Source organism: Eschrichtius robustus, chromosome 13, assembly GCF_028021215.1.
Source record: "Eschrichtius robustus isolate mEscRob2 chromosome 13, mEscRob2.pri, whole genome shotgun sequence".
NCBI lineage: Eukaryota > Metazoa > Chordata > Mammalia > Artiodactyla > Eschrichtiidae > Eschrichtius > Eschrichtius robustus.
This window is the reverse complement of record NC_090836.1, coordinates 35,025,634-35,040,871: the sequence shown is the minus strand read 5'-3', so window position 1 is coordinate 35,040,871 and position 15,238 is coordinate 35,025,634. Positions and strand designations below refer to the sequence as shown.

Genomic DNA, 15,238 nt, shown 5'->3' with positions numbered 1-15,238 from the left:
AAAGTGTAGATAGTCTCCCCTCTGATAGGGTTCCAAGGTTATAAACTGAGGGGCTCAACAGAAACGAGGGGAATGGATAGAGGGTGCAGACAAGGAAGCAGGCACTGCTTCTTTCTAATTCCTGTCAGTGGAAAAGAACAGAGCTTTCAAAAGACCCAAGCTTATGCTGTACCTTATGAGTGAAAGAGGTAGCACAGCAGGTGAGTGGTGAAAGGCTAAACTCTGGTAACCCTGTAACAGAAGATGCCTGGATAGCTGGGTAGCCATGTGCAAAATTATGCAGTTGTCCCCTCCTCAAACCACTCATAAAAACCAGTTCCTGGTAGATTGATCTAAATTTTAAAGGCAAAGTATATACCTGATGTTATATCTTAATTTAATGATAATCTTAATAACTTGATGAAGAATGAACTATCACCACCGCTTCTCGAATAGTAAATATTCCCCTTCCAAGAATACCACTTTTTATGTGACTTCTCCATTTAATACCATTAACAAAGTGGTGTAATAATGTTTAACTTCATGAATTATCCAGGGAAGCTTTCTTTTTCTTAAAAGCAGTTGTTGTTTGTTTTTAAAGAACCTCTTTAGAATAATTGGCCCATTAGTCTGAATAAAGGGTAGGTTATCAAGGTATTGGGTTTCAGCCTCCCAGTTGCGGGATCAGGGAAGGAAATGACTCCTGTGTTTTCTAGGAGATAAGTATTCATGCTGAAGAGCCTTTCTGCTCCTCTGCTGAAGGCTGACAGTTACCAGTAATTGTGTAGGTAAGAGATGTCCCATGTAAGAGAAGTGAACCCATTTTCAGGCCTCAGGAACTCAGACCAGAAAAGCATCAGTTTCAACTGCTGTCTTAAATGTCTCTGGGCCCTTGGCAAACAAGCTTGTTAATATGACTGAATAGATCCGTAGTAAAAGCAGGAGCACGTTATATATATTCAGACTTAATTTTTTATCCTATGAATGATAAATAATTCCAAATGTTTAATGTTAAAACATTAAGTTGTATGAATTTGATATTCAGGTGTGTTTTATGTAGTCAGTTGTTTGTATTTAATGTTATTTAACATCATTTTCTGTTTTCTCATATCCTGGTCAGTTGAGGGACTACCCATGAGCAAGACCAAGATTTTCCTCAGGAAACAGTTCTGGGTCCACTCTGACACATGGACACATGAATACTCAAGATTCCAAAGTCCTGTGCTAAGGAACATAACTACGATAATTTTAGCTTATAAATTTAAGAAAAATGATTAATCACCCATCCCTGCTACTACAAAATCTCAGTAATGGATACATACAACTATTAACGTTAAACAGTATTATTTCTAATCCCCTTATACATTTTACAGAAAGGATCTCTGTAACTAAAAATTGAGTTAAAGTCAGATTTGTATGTTTTTCGTTTTGGAATGTTTGTACTTCATAATACTTTAATGTGCTACTAGTTTGTATTATGTTGTCTTCCACTCCTACATACCTTTAGCTGTCAGTTCCAAAAAGATTATTTTATGTCCTAATTACAGATGAGGTCTTTATTTCATACTGTGAATGTTAATTGTTTAATAACAGTGCAGTCACACGTAAGTAGTTCTGTTCCTTGTATGATGGTGGAGTGTTACTGGTTCAGTGGTAAGGTGCTTGCACTGCTGCTCTGTGTTACAGGTAGGGTCTGGCATAGCCTAGGCTGATAACTGGAGTTCAGGAATCTTTCCTTCCTTCCAAAATGTTGTGCTACTAGCGTTTGACTAGTATTTTTAGACCACCTCAGAAATTTTTACTTCTCACTGATTACTTGATAAGTGGGATTGCACAGTAAAAAAAAAAAAAAAACTTATGTGAAGGAAACTTCTTGTAATCAGCATGGTTGAAGATTGGATATAATACTGAAATATTTGTGGGTGAATTTATATCTGGGTTTGCTTCACAGTGATCTGTTGGTTAGTGGAAGGGGCTGTGGGGAGGGGTTTTAGAGGAAATAAGAATACCTTTGAATGGATAATTGTTGCAGCTGAGAGCTGGGTACATGGAGATTTACTGTTGTATTGTCTGTACTTTGGTGTGTTTGAGTTTTTTTTTTTTAAGTAAAATAGTTAAAAATTAAATGGAAGACCTTCAAATCAGTGCTGCTCCCTTTCTCAAGTGGGGGTTTCCTTGAGAGAATTAAGCCCTAATGTCCTACAGCATCCAGAGTGAGTAGTGAATTAACTTCTCTCCCGTGCATCCAGAATGATGCTAGTTATGTACCATTCTTGGGGGAATGCGGAAGTGGTCATTTTTTGTGTTTTGTGGTTCCTGGTGAGGAACATTAGCTGAGAAAGGCTGGTTGAGGGTATAGATATATATATGATTGATTCAACATTGTACTGTTTTGTAATTTGATGTGTCTTTGCTTTTTAAATAGAAGGTTCAAACTTCAGTTTGTTTTTTGTTTTTTTTTTTCAGTTGAACTATAGTTGATTTACAGTGTTGTGCTGGATTCTGGTGTACAACAAAGTGATTCAGTTATATATATATTCTCTTTCATATTCTTTTTCATTATGGTTTATTACAGGATATTGAATATAGTTCCCTCTGCTGTACAGTAGGACCTTGTTCAAATTTCAATCTTTGAGCACGGTCAGAATACCATGTCGTTAACATGTTACCCTGTACTAACACTGTTGGAAAATGTGGTTTTCTTTTCTATCAGGTATAGTCTGAAAATGCAGCCCGTTGAGAGAGTGCACCTAGCCGTAGTTGCCTGTGGGGAAAGACTGGAAGAAACTCTAACCATGTTGAAGTCAGCACTTATCTTCAGCATCAAACCTCTTCAGTTCCATATTTTTGCTGAAGATCAACTGCATGATAGTTTTAAAGGCATAGTAAGTATTTGAGACTTAGTCAAGCCTGTATAGTTGAATATTTAATGGTATATATAGTAAAATGTTGTTGAACAAAAATATGTATTCTGCAGCTCTGCCCTCTAAGAGTGGGGACTGTTCCCTGCTGCCACTTCCATCTGCGCTTCCAGATCTAGGGTATAAGAGGAAGACTTGTTTTTGAAAAGGAGTTGGGCTACTTAGAGTCCTTTGCCAAGCATGGAGGTTTTATTTTACTGACTATAGTTCCAGGATGTTTTGACTGAGAAGTCCTACTTCTTAATTGTGTTCCCATCCTCGGCTTGAGAGTGCCTTAATCAGGGTGTGCACAAAGGTTTTAATTCTGTTTTGAGTAGAGGGAACTCTTAATCGACAATATGGAGGGAAGTAGCTTCTTGCTCTGGTGAGAAAGTTTCTTATTTTGGTTTTGTATTAGTTACAGTCAGTTTGGCTGTAACGGCAGAAAACCCAAAATAACAGTGGCTTAAACAAGATAGAAGTTTATTTCTCTCTTATATAAAAGTAGGCAGTCTGTGGTATATGGCAGTGCCATGTCTTCAGGGATTCTGGTTTTTTCTCTCTTGTGGCTGAGCCATCTTTAACATAAAGCTTCTACCTCATGAACCAAGATGGCTACTCAAGCTCCAGCCATCACACTCATATTCTAGCCAACATGAGGGAGGGAGGAGTAAAGAAGGGGGTTCTCCTCCTCCTTTCTAAGGAAACTTTCTAGAAGTTGCACATGACATTCCTGCCAGTATCTCATTGGTCTCAACTTAGTCATGTGACCATATCTAGTTGTTTGTGTGGGTTGACAATATACCCTTTTAATCAGGACCGCCACATAATCTTAGCAAAAAAAATTATTCCTATGCAAGAAGAGGAGAACAGATAAATATAGGAGGGAGAACATATACGAAGAAGAAAATTCACCTGAAATCTCATTACCTTGTGTTCTGAGATGGTGGTGAAGATGATAATGATTATCCCCGCACCATCTCTGTCTATCTCTCTATCTACACTCAATTAAGCTTTCAAACTGATTTGGATTTTTTTGCTTGATCTGTGTAGGAAAAACGTATTCAATGTTTTTTCAGGTTAAATTAGTTCATTTTGCATATTAAGTGAAAAACACTACTTGTGACCTCAAGTCTTTTAGTTTTCTGCTAAAACCTTTGATTCCAAGAGGCATAGAGCTTTACTTACTGTTTTACAAGGAATGAAATTAGAACATTCTCTAACACCATACACAAAAATAAACTCAAAATGGATTGAAGACCTAAATGTAAGACCAGAAACCATAAAATTCCTAGAAGAAATCATAGGCAAAACACTCTTTGACATAAATCATAGCACTATTTTTTTGGATCTGTCTCCTAAAGTGCAAAGGAAATAAAAGTAAAAATAAACAAATGGGACCTAATTAAACTTAAAAGCTTTTGCACAGCGAAGGAAACCATTGACAAAACGAAAGGACAACCTACTGAATGAGAGAAATATTTGCAAATGATGTGACTAATAAGGGGTTAATATTCCAAAATACATAAACAGCTCCTACAACTCACCATCAAAAACAACAAACAACCTGATTAAAAAATGGGCAGAAGAACTGAATAGACGGTTCTGCAAAGAGGACATGCAGATGGACAACAAGCACGTGAAGAGATGCTCAACGTTGCTCATTAATCATCAGGGAAATGCAAATCAAAACCACAGTGAGATCTCACCTCCCACCGGTCATAATGGCTATCTGTCATCACAAAGACCACAAAGAAGAAATATTAGGATGTGGAGAAAAGGGAATCCTCATATGCTGTTGGTGGGCATGTAAATTGGTGCAGACACTGTCAAAAACAGTATGGAGGCTTCTCAAAAAATTAAAAATAGAACTACCATATGACTCAGCAATCCACTCCTGAGTATATATTTGAAAAAACTTAAAACACTCATTAGAAAAGATACATGCACCCCAATGTTCATAGCAGCATTGTTTACAATTGCTAAGATATGGAAGCAACCTAAGTGTCCATCAGCAGATGAATGGATAAACAAGAGGTGGTATATATATATATATATATATACACACATATATATATATATACAATGGAATACTACTCAGCCGTAAAAAAGAATGAAAGTTTTGCCATTTGCAGCAACATGGATGGACTTGGAGGGCGTTGTGCTAAGTGAAATAAGTCAGATGGAGAAAAAAAAATACTGTATAAGATCACTTATATGTGGAATCTACAAATTACAACAAACTAGTGAATATAACAAAAAAGAAACAGACTCACAGTTAACAGAGAACAAACTAGTGGTTACCAGTGGGGAGAGGGAAAGGAGGAGGGGCAATATAGGGGTAGGAGATTAAGAGGTACAAACTATTATGTATAAAATAAACTACAGGATATATTTTACATCACAGTGTATCCTGTATATAGTGTGGGAATGTAGCCAATATTTTATAATAACTATAAATGGAGTGTAACCTTTAAAAATTGTGTATCTGTACCTTACACCTGTAACTTATATAATATTGTATATCAGCTGTACTTCAATTTAAAAAAAACCCAGAAAAAAAGCTTTACTTACTGTTTTAAAATATTTCTAGTCTCTGTACTTGTGATATGTGCTTTTATGTTCTTAATCTTATTATCTGGATTGTTTCCTAAAATATTAACTGAGGAATTAATCTCGTCCTAACAGTTCAGAGAATAGTAAGAGATTGCTACCAACTGTGGAAACCTTTGAAAATGTAATATAAAAGTAAAATAAATTTATTGCTTCATCTTATATGCAGCTTCTGTGTTGTCTTCAAATCTGGCTGAGTTATTGCTTGTATAATATATACTATATTTTTAAACTTAGTTTTTCTTTAACTATCATGGTTAACTCTGAGACTGGTTTTGCTTTTGATGAAGGAGAATCAAATATTTTGTGGAATGTGCTTTTACTGCAGAAAAGATGATTAGATATTAGAATTTTAAAAATGACTAAGATTTCATTTTGAAGTTGGTATTGAAAGGATCTTCTTTTAAAATTATTTATTTATTTATTTACTTATTTTTAGCTGTGTCGGGTCTTAGTTGCGGCACATGGGATCTTTTGTTATGGTGCCTGGGCTCTTCATTGCAGCGTGTGGGCTTCTCTCCAGTTACGGCACGCAGGCTCGAGAATGCATGGGTTCTGTAGTTGTGAAGGGAAGTCCCTTGAAAGGATCTTTAAGTGATTTATAAGTCACGCAAGGGAAATAAAATACTAGTGTTTGAAACTAATTAACAGAGACATCAAAACAGTGTGTTGGAAGTAAAGCTATTCCCTTAAACTATGTTGGAAGGCATTGATTTTTGTGTGTGTGTGTGTGTGTGTGTGAGAGAGAGAGAGAGAGAGGGAGAGAAAGAAGGAAAGAAAGAGGGAGGAATTAATGTTTTTAAAATTGCCTTGAACAGGGACTTCCCTGGTGGTCCAGTGGTTAAGAATCCGCCTTCCAATGAAGGGGATGTGGGTTCGATTCCTGGTCAGGGAACTAAGATCCCACGTGCCGCGGGGCAACTAAGCCCTTGCACCACAACTACTGAGCCCGCACACCACAGCTAGAGAGCCTGCATGCTGCAACTACAGAGCCCATGCACTCTGGAGCCCATGCGCCACAAGTAGAGAGCCCACACTGTCTGGAGCCTGCGTGCCACAAATAGCTCACGCACCACAACTACTGAGCCCATGCACTCGAGCCCCCACACCACAAGTAGAGAGCCCGAGCGCCACAATGAAAGATCCTGTGTGCCGCAACTAAGACCCGATGCAACTGAAAATAAATTAAAAAAATAAAATAAAAATAAAACAATAAAAAATAGATATGTGTTGAGCATTTAAAAAAATTTAAAAAAATAAAAATTACTTGAACACAGACATAATTCAAAATGAGATCATCTTCAGCCTGTTATATAAAATGCTTAGTTTTTTCTTCCCGCAGAAATTGTGAATGCTCTGTAGGAAATTTAAATCAATCAATCAATTCTGTTTAAGCAGCAGTGATAGGTAATACTTAAACTGAACTTGAAGCAATTCAGTGTCTTGAAATGCATTCGGGATACTAAAGAGTAAACGTGTTCATTATAGATTTTCAGATCAGAAAATCAGATTTTGCTTTTTGTAATGATTTTTTTTAAAAATCAGCACTGGATATGTATTTATCAAAATATTTTACTACCAGGAATATCTGTGGACATTGAAACTATATAGATAAATATTTTCTAATCAGTTTTTCACATTGGTCTGACTTGGATTGTAAATATTTTCTGTTATACATACTGTGGTAATAAAATCAGTGCTTAATTTTTCTGAGTTTAACTTGTTTAGGGATTGAGAGGATTTATACATCAGGTCAAGCTGATGGAGGTGAACAGTTTGTAAGGCTCTTTCCACTTTGGTTTTGTGGTTGATATCCTTATAACTTCAATTGTCCCTCAGATCTTTACGGTGGAGTCTTTCTAGCATATTGGAATGACTTTAAGATTTTGAATGAAAACAAAATGGTGGGAAAGAAGAATCCTAACTTTCTCTTAAGTGTGTATGACATACAATGTATAACATCTTAAATTTTAGCTTTTGAAAAATAATCTGTTGGTTTATGATTTTGCAGAGAAAGTGAAACAAATCTAAACCGAGTTCTTTTATTTTTTATTTGTTTTTTTATTTTAGCTTAACAGCTGGTCATTTCTACAAACATTTAATTATTCATTATACCCGATAACTTTTCCAAGTGAAAATGCAGCAGAATGGAAAAAGCTCTTTAAACCGTGTGCTTCCCAGAGATTGTTCTTGCCAGTAAGTTTTTTCTCCAGTGTTTTTTTTGTTTGCATGTTGCTTTTACACACACAGGTTAATGAAGAGTTCCATATAAATCAGTTAAATAAACACACATGTATGATTTTCCCTTTGAACATTAGAAGAAAGAAAAACTTCCCATAGAACAAATAAAAGCTACAATAAAAAAACCTCTGTTAAAAACGAAAAATGTAAATAATTTCTGTTGAAATACTATTTCTTACATTTTAATTTATTCAGTTGCTATAAACTGTTTCATGTCTAAGAAGGAGTTGGAGGTCGTCAGGCCTTAATGGAGCCAAGTCTTTGCCAGGAGGAATGCGGTGGCAGGATCACCTGCCAGTTGCAGACTGCATTTGTAATTTGGGAAATGAAGTAGATCATTAGATAATCATTTCCGTCTTAACAGCAAGCCAGTTCACCTTTTCTAGCTGATATTTTAACACAGACACAAAATTTGAGGCACGTGAACTCAAAGGGAAATGGGAGCCATTTATTAAATGGGGCTGTTCTTTGGTGGTGGTCTCTGGTGATAAACCCTGATTATTTTTTTTAATCTAAAAATATTCAGGGATTTCCCTGGCGGTCCAGTGGTTGGGACTCTGAGCTTCCGCCGCAGGGGGCACGGGTTTGATCTGTGGTAAGGAACTAAGACCCTGCAAGCCGCATGGTGTGGCCAAAAAAGAAAAAAAAAAATTAAAAATAAATAAAAATATTCAGAAGCAAGCTTACCTCTTCCATTTTGAATTGAATTCACTGATAGTTTAAAAATTCTCAGTAGTTGTTAGAACCACTGTAATGTTTAAAATAGTTAACGGTAGTTAGAAATATTGAATTTAAGAAGCTCACAAGTTTCTGGAAGGTATATGAATTACTGGGAAGAAACTTGTTATTATTAAGTGGATTAAGGCAATTCTTAGCATATTAAGAATAGAGTTTATCAAATCCAGGATGTCAGTTAAGATTTAAAATTAAGTTACATTTTGATAGCTGAGTCTGCCTAACCAGTAGCTTTATTGCTGAGCATAAAAAATCTGGATCCTAGGATATCCTTCTCATTACGTGCTTCCATTGTAAGAAGCACACAAATAAGGGATTAAAGGGAAAAAGCCTAAGAAGTTTTAGGTTCTTCATGTAGGCCTTAAATTTTAAAAATTAAGAAAAAATCTTACGTTGAATCATTGCAATGTTACATCATTTAATTAATAGTTTGAGTGCCTCTCTTCTACCAAGTATCTGTAATGAAGTGCTGGGTATATAGGAATGAATGAAACAGACAGATGTCTTGTTTTCATAGAGCCTGTTGTCTGATGTGGGAGGCTGACGTTAAACAAGGACATTATGACATTAAATAAACACAGATATGTCACTGAAAAACAATGATGAAAGAAGCATGAGGTTACAGCCATTGCTCTTCTGTTTTATTCTACATTATTAACAAGTTCAATTGTTGATGTCGTGATAGGAAATTTGCCAGGTCATTTAATGATGTAATCTGGTTAAATTCCTAAATGGAATTTGAATACTAAAATTAAATACTTGAAGCCTGTCAAATTGTCCTCGTCCTTCACTCTTACTTCTGCATCTTTTTAACCAGATCTAAGTAAATTGATTCTTCATTTTTCTAAGTAAAATCCTTTTTTTTTTTACTAAGTTTCTCCTCTAAAATAGATGGATTAAAAGAACCAATGTAAGCTCTGCCAACTCCTTGTTCCCCCAAAAGGAACCATAGAAAAATACTGACGTGGTTATTATTTAACCTCATGTATGATCTCCAGTTGGCGGTGGTTCCCAGCAGTAACCCTGGAGCTTCCTGTAGTGTCTTCCTAGACTGCTCACAATACAAAAGTCTGTAAACACACATTTGTCTCATGGTACAGAAGCAAAATGTTGATATAAAAACAATTTCCCTCACTCTTGGCCCCCCCAAAAGAGAGAGAGGAACAGACATCCACATACGTACATACCCTTTTAATTGTTGTCTTTGAACAAGTGACACTTCCCTACTCAGGCTCTGTAGTCAACTGTCAGATATTTTTCCCCAGCCTGATACTAAATCAGTGGGGGGGATGGAGTGATTTCAGCTTCGTAACTGCTCACCTTCGTAACTGCAGGAGGAGGTAGCAGCTTTAAAAAGGAGCAGAATGAAGATCAAGCTCTTATCCTCATTGTATTCTTAACCAAAAACCTTTAGGTTAACCTAATCATTGAGTCTTACTAATACACTGGGATAGGCAATACATTTAAATTCACAGGAGTCACATTCTAAAGTATATGGGTAAGGCAGAAATAAAAACTTACCCTTGAAAATTCCTCTAAGAGATACATGTTGGAGGTTTAACATCTCTCGGAAAGTGACATAGCGAGTCTTCCAAGACAAGTCTTGTCTTCGCCCTTGCTATGTAAGTGCACATTTTCTTTGATTTGTTGGGAGATAGTAAGCTCAGAAATAAGAGCATGGACTCTGGAGTTAGGTGGTCTGGATTTCAATTTCAGCTCTACCATTTGCTAGCTGAGCCCAGAGTGAGGTAAAGGTGCTGGCCATTAGTGTTACAGGCTGAGGGGACAAGTTGAGAAGATCTTCATTTGTACTGATTAATTTCTGTATTTACCTCAGGAAATTAAGATTCAATATGTCAGTTCACCGAAGCTAATGTTATTTTCCATTATGAAAAACATTTCCACCCTAGTCTTTGAGGATACTGCTTTTATTTTTTCTTCCAATTTTTAGTATTGAGTTTTTGTTCTGATTTGTTTTTATAGCTTTTCTTCTCTAAAAGTTAATTAAAAAAATTAGCAGACTATCTATATATGCTCTTGTAAAAAATGACAGACTTGGGAAAAACTACTTTTAAAAGTTAATGTCAATTAGTTTCTCTCTTAGGTATTTTTTAAATAATGAAAGCCTCTTTCATGTTTTATATTAAATAGAGTTATAGTTAATGATTCAAATATCTTTCCCCACAGTTAATCCTGAAAGAAGTTGACTCACTATTGTACGTCGACACTGATATCCTTTTTTTACGGCCCGTTGATGATATTTGGTCTTTACTAAAGAAATTTAATTCCACACAAATTGCTGCAATGGCACCAGAACATGAAGAGCCTCGAATAGGCTGGTATAATCGCTTTGCCAGACATCCATACTATGGAAAAACTGGAGTGAACTCTGGAGTTATGTTGATGAACATGACCAGAATGAGAAGGAAGTATTTCAAGGTAAGTCACCAATCCAGGTTAACTTATCTCTCTTTTCCCTCCATATTGTTTGGTTTCCAATTTAATTTTGCTTTATTAAAAACTAGATCGAGCTATTCAGAATTTTTCCACTTATCTAGAATAATTGAAGAAAAGTGTGTTCTTAGTATTCTGTTTATTAGAGCATGACAGTAGGTCAGAGCGGATGGCATTACAATGAAGTAACAGTGCAGCAAGCGTGAACATCACCTTCCTAGATTGGTATTCCAGGCAGGAGTTGTCATTTTGTAGTTGTGCAGCCTCATAATACTTGAATCTAAAGTGTGGTACGTCTTGGGGGAACACAGATTGTGGTTAAGAGCTAAAGACTGTCCTGTTGGCTTGGTTCAGACGCTGAGATCTTGGATAAGTTTTGAACATCTCTGGGCTTTGATTTCCTCATCTGTGAAATGGGATGACAGATAACAGTACCTATGTCATAGGGCTTTTGTGAGGGTTAAATTATTTAGAAGGGAGGCTAACACATAGAAAATGTTGGCTATTTTGGTGCTATTGGAAGTTAACTTTAAAAAAAAGTTCCTGTGTGTTTCTCGTCTCTCAAATTGTGGGGTCAGTAGAAGAGTGAGGCTATTTAAGTTCTCTGATTCTGCATATGCTGAACACGTGAGTGTGTTGTACTGTTTACCAGTTTCACGCTGATGAGTCCTTAAGTCGTTGTAGTCTGGGGGCATTGGAGTCAAGTGGTTTAGCCTTACGTTTAGCTTTGCCACCTGTTCACCACAACCGCTAGCCAACTAGTTAACTTTCAAATGTCAGTGCTCTCGGCTGAAAAATAGAGATAATAAATGGACTTATGTAGGTTGCCTTTTTAAAAGAGACCCATTCAAAATGCTTAGTACAGAGCATGACGCATAGTAAGCACTTCAGTGTTAGCTAAAAGCAGTGGCTTCTGAAACACTGATAGAGACTCACTGTTTATCCCTTCACATCTAGTTAGTACTAAATCAAACATCAAGGGATATTATGTCTTTTATGGTATGAATATATACGTAATATATATGTATATTTGTATGTGTATATATATTTGGTATTTTTCTTATGGCTTCTGGTGGACCAGAATTTACACCATTACTTATTACTCCTTCCTGCATGTCTGATTTAAATCTCTTGTCCCTTCTTATCCTTGCTCTAGGCAGCAGTACTGCTTGTAGCCTTCACCACCCACATCTCGACATTTCATTCTTAAGACAGTTAATACCCATCACTCTTGTCTTCTGTAAAGATCTAGTAAACCTAGGGGTTTTTTTAGCTTTCCCATTTTCTGTACCTTTCTGAAATCTTGATTTCATTTCACTTTTGTCTTCCACAAATGAATGCATTAATGAGGCCAGTGTAACCTGTGCTTTTGCTTGCAAGTGAACATCTTTCTTCAATTACCCAATTTTTTGATATATTTTGAGTTTTAAAACTTCATGTACCATAAAGTTTTACTAAATAAAACAGGTGTCATACCATGAGTTTTCTTACTTTTCTGATGGTTAGACTATGCACAGTAATATTATACCAGAAGATGGTGCTATAAGATTATGTGCTAAGGAATAACGTGACTGCTCAGGAACTCTTCATTTGAAATTCTTAGAATTATGAGAAGTGTAGTGTTGCAAATAACCTTAGAGATAATTTAGTGTAACACCATTACTTGATTTTTAAGAAAATTTCAAATTGCAGCTATATAGTTCAAATCACTGATTATTTTTTATTTACCTTTTAGTTACTTAAATATCATTCTTAAATATGTTTAACAGTTCCTCCCCTTTCCCTTTTCTTTTTGTCTGTGGCATGTTCTAAACCAGCTAGAGATGTAGATGTGGGATTTGAAATAATTTCTAAACTTTCAAGCTTTTGTTTTTTTCTATGTATTAATGACTTAATGAAGAAAAATATGAGACGTGTGATAGTACATTAATTTAGTAGGCACAATTTACTTCATACCTACTATCCCTATGTTTCAAACAACTCTATTCTTGCCCAGTGGGAACAACACAGATTTACTCTGTTTTTAAATATTGTATTTATGATTGCTGATATGTTTCTACAAAATTTATTGATTTTTAGTTCCGTTTTTCATGTATCTTTCTTTATTTTTCCTGATTTCCAAACATATCTTTAGCAAACATTGCCTTGTTTTTTCCTACTAACTCTATAATTTCTGGCACAGATCTTAAATTTTAGAGCTCTAGTGATGTAACTGAATTACTTGTAATAACTTTTCAAACTGTTTCATGCAGATCCATGAACGTTACCCCATAGTTCCTATCACATGAAAAGCTGTAAGATTACCCACTTAGGACAGTGGCCATGTTTTAAATTCTTTGCTTTGCTGTCACCCAGCCCTACCATTCATGATTATTCAGTTCCAACCTGATGTATTATAATTATATATTTTAAAAATTAAAATAGTAAAATTTTAACTTTTTTGTTTTTTTTCTCATAATGCTTGATAGACATTGATATTAACACTGGCTAAGATACTGCTTTGTATTTTGTATTATGATTGTATTTGCAGTGTTGAATCTCTATTAAGATATTTCTTAACCTTTTTCTATTTATTAGCTAAAAACCAGAGAATATAAATAAGGCATCTTGAGAATTTTTTTCTTGTATATTTACTGTACCCTGTTCATGTCGTGCCATATATTACTTTGTAAAGTATTTTTTGCCTGTTTTCTCCATCTACTGAGGGCAGGGTGTGTCTTTTATGCAGCTTTGTATTCAGAATATTTAGCATGGAGTCTGGCGTAAAGTAGCAACTCAGTAGATAATTACTGTTAGAGGACAGACAGAAGTTTTAGAAACTAGGCCATTAATGAATTATTGAAAAATATTAAAAAAGAGAATCCTTATTGTGAGGTGGCTGTGAGGGTCGTTTTTACATATTTGAAAGATGTATGTGATGGAGGGCTTTTATTGTGTTACATATAGAGCTTAAGAAAACAATATCAATGAACATCTTACCAAAAGGGATGGAACTTTTCAGAGACTAGGAGAGTAACTAATCTTTGGGAATTGATGAGTTCTCAGTTTCTAGCATTGTTGGAACATAATATGAATAGCCACCTGTCAGTTTTCTATTTATTTGTAACATAAACTGATGATAATAATGACTCTATTTTCAAAAGCATACATAGTTCTAGAAATGAAACTAATTTATCTTAATGTAATACATGTGTATTTTGGTAGGTTTGCTGAAATTAGTAAATTAGAACTACATCTTTTTAAAAAATTACAAAACTGCTTCAGCTCTACCATCTCCCACCTCCTCTCCCTCCTCCAGTCAGTAACTCTTCTTGCCCGTTCACTTGATGCCAGTTCCTGTATGCCATCTGTTGTACTGTACTACTGTACTTTTCCAGGTATTGTACTGTAAGATTAAAAATGTTTTCTTTAAAAAAAAATTTACAAAACTAAATCATGCTTATAAAAATTCAGGCAATTCATTGCATATAGAGTAAAAAGACAAGTCCCCCCTTTACACACCACTCTCCTCAGTTTCATTCCTTTGCCCAAATGACATTATAGACTTTGCTATGTATTCTTCAGACCCTTTAAAAAAGTATTTTGAAACAGATATACATGTACATTAGCGTTTATATGTAGAATTCTTTTATATATCTTCAGTTTGCTTTTTTCACTTAGTAAATATATAAATGATTTTTATGTCAGTACATATAGTCTGTCACATTTAATATGTGTGATATTGTGGAGAAAGAATGATTTGATTTTATTGTTTGTGTGTACTAGTATGAATATGTAGTTATATGGCTGAAAAATATCTCATGTATTTTAATTTTTACTTTCCTGACTGTACCACCAATGTGGGATGAAAATCTTTTCATACAATTTTTAGCCATTTTTGTTTCCTCCTTTGTGAATGGCTGTATGGCCATATCCTTTGACTATTTCTCTACTTTGCTGTTTTTCCATTTCTGTTGACTTGAGCTCTTTTTATATATGATGCCTCTGTATTAAGCTCATTTCTCATAGTTTTTCATTGGTTGTCTTGGATATTCTAGATTATATCCTCAGCAAATAATACTAGTGTTATTGCTTCGTGTCCAGTATTTTTCTAGTAGGACTTTTCCTTTACGTGTATTATAAGGGTCCCCCCACCTCCCACCCCTTGATTTTTTCTTTTTTCCCTAAAACTGCCCTGGACCTTGTAATTTTATCTTTCTTTTCTTTGAAGAGATGTATTTCTTTGAATAGGTGTATTTCTGTCTCTCTATACATTTTTTTTTTTTTTTGCATAAGTCAAATCCAGTGAAGACTTGAACATGACATGGTACAAGGGG

At 35.3% G+C, this 15,238-nt stretch overlaps 1 protein-coding gene across 3 annotated transcripts in view; it reads left to right on the top strand.

Annotated features, from left to right (window-relative positions):
* The window catches only part of GXYLT1 (glucoside xylosyltransferase 1), a 54,816-nt gene that overhangs the window by 21,003 nt on the left and 18,575 nt on the right, over window positions 1-15,238 (top strand). For all 3 annotated transcript variants that reach the window (XM_068561021.1, XM_068561020.1, XM_068561019.1), the window contains 3 exons: window positions 2,693-2,864; window positions 7,563-7,688; window positions 10,656-10,907. In XM_068561021.1, the coding sequence (XP_068417122.1) occupies window positions 2,693-2,864; window positions 7,563-7,688; window positions 10,656-10,907 (550 nt within the window). The remainder of the gene's footprint in view (window positions 1-2,692; window positions 2,865-7,562; window positions 7,689-10,655; window positions 10,908-15,238) is intronic.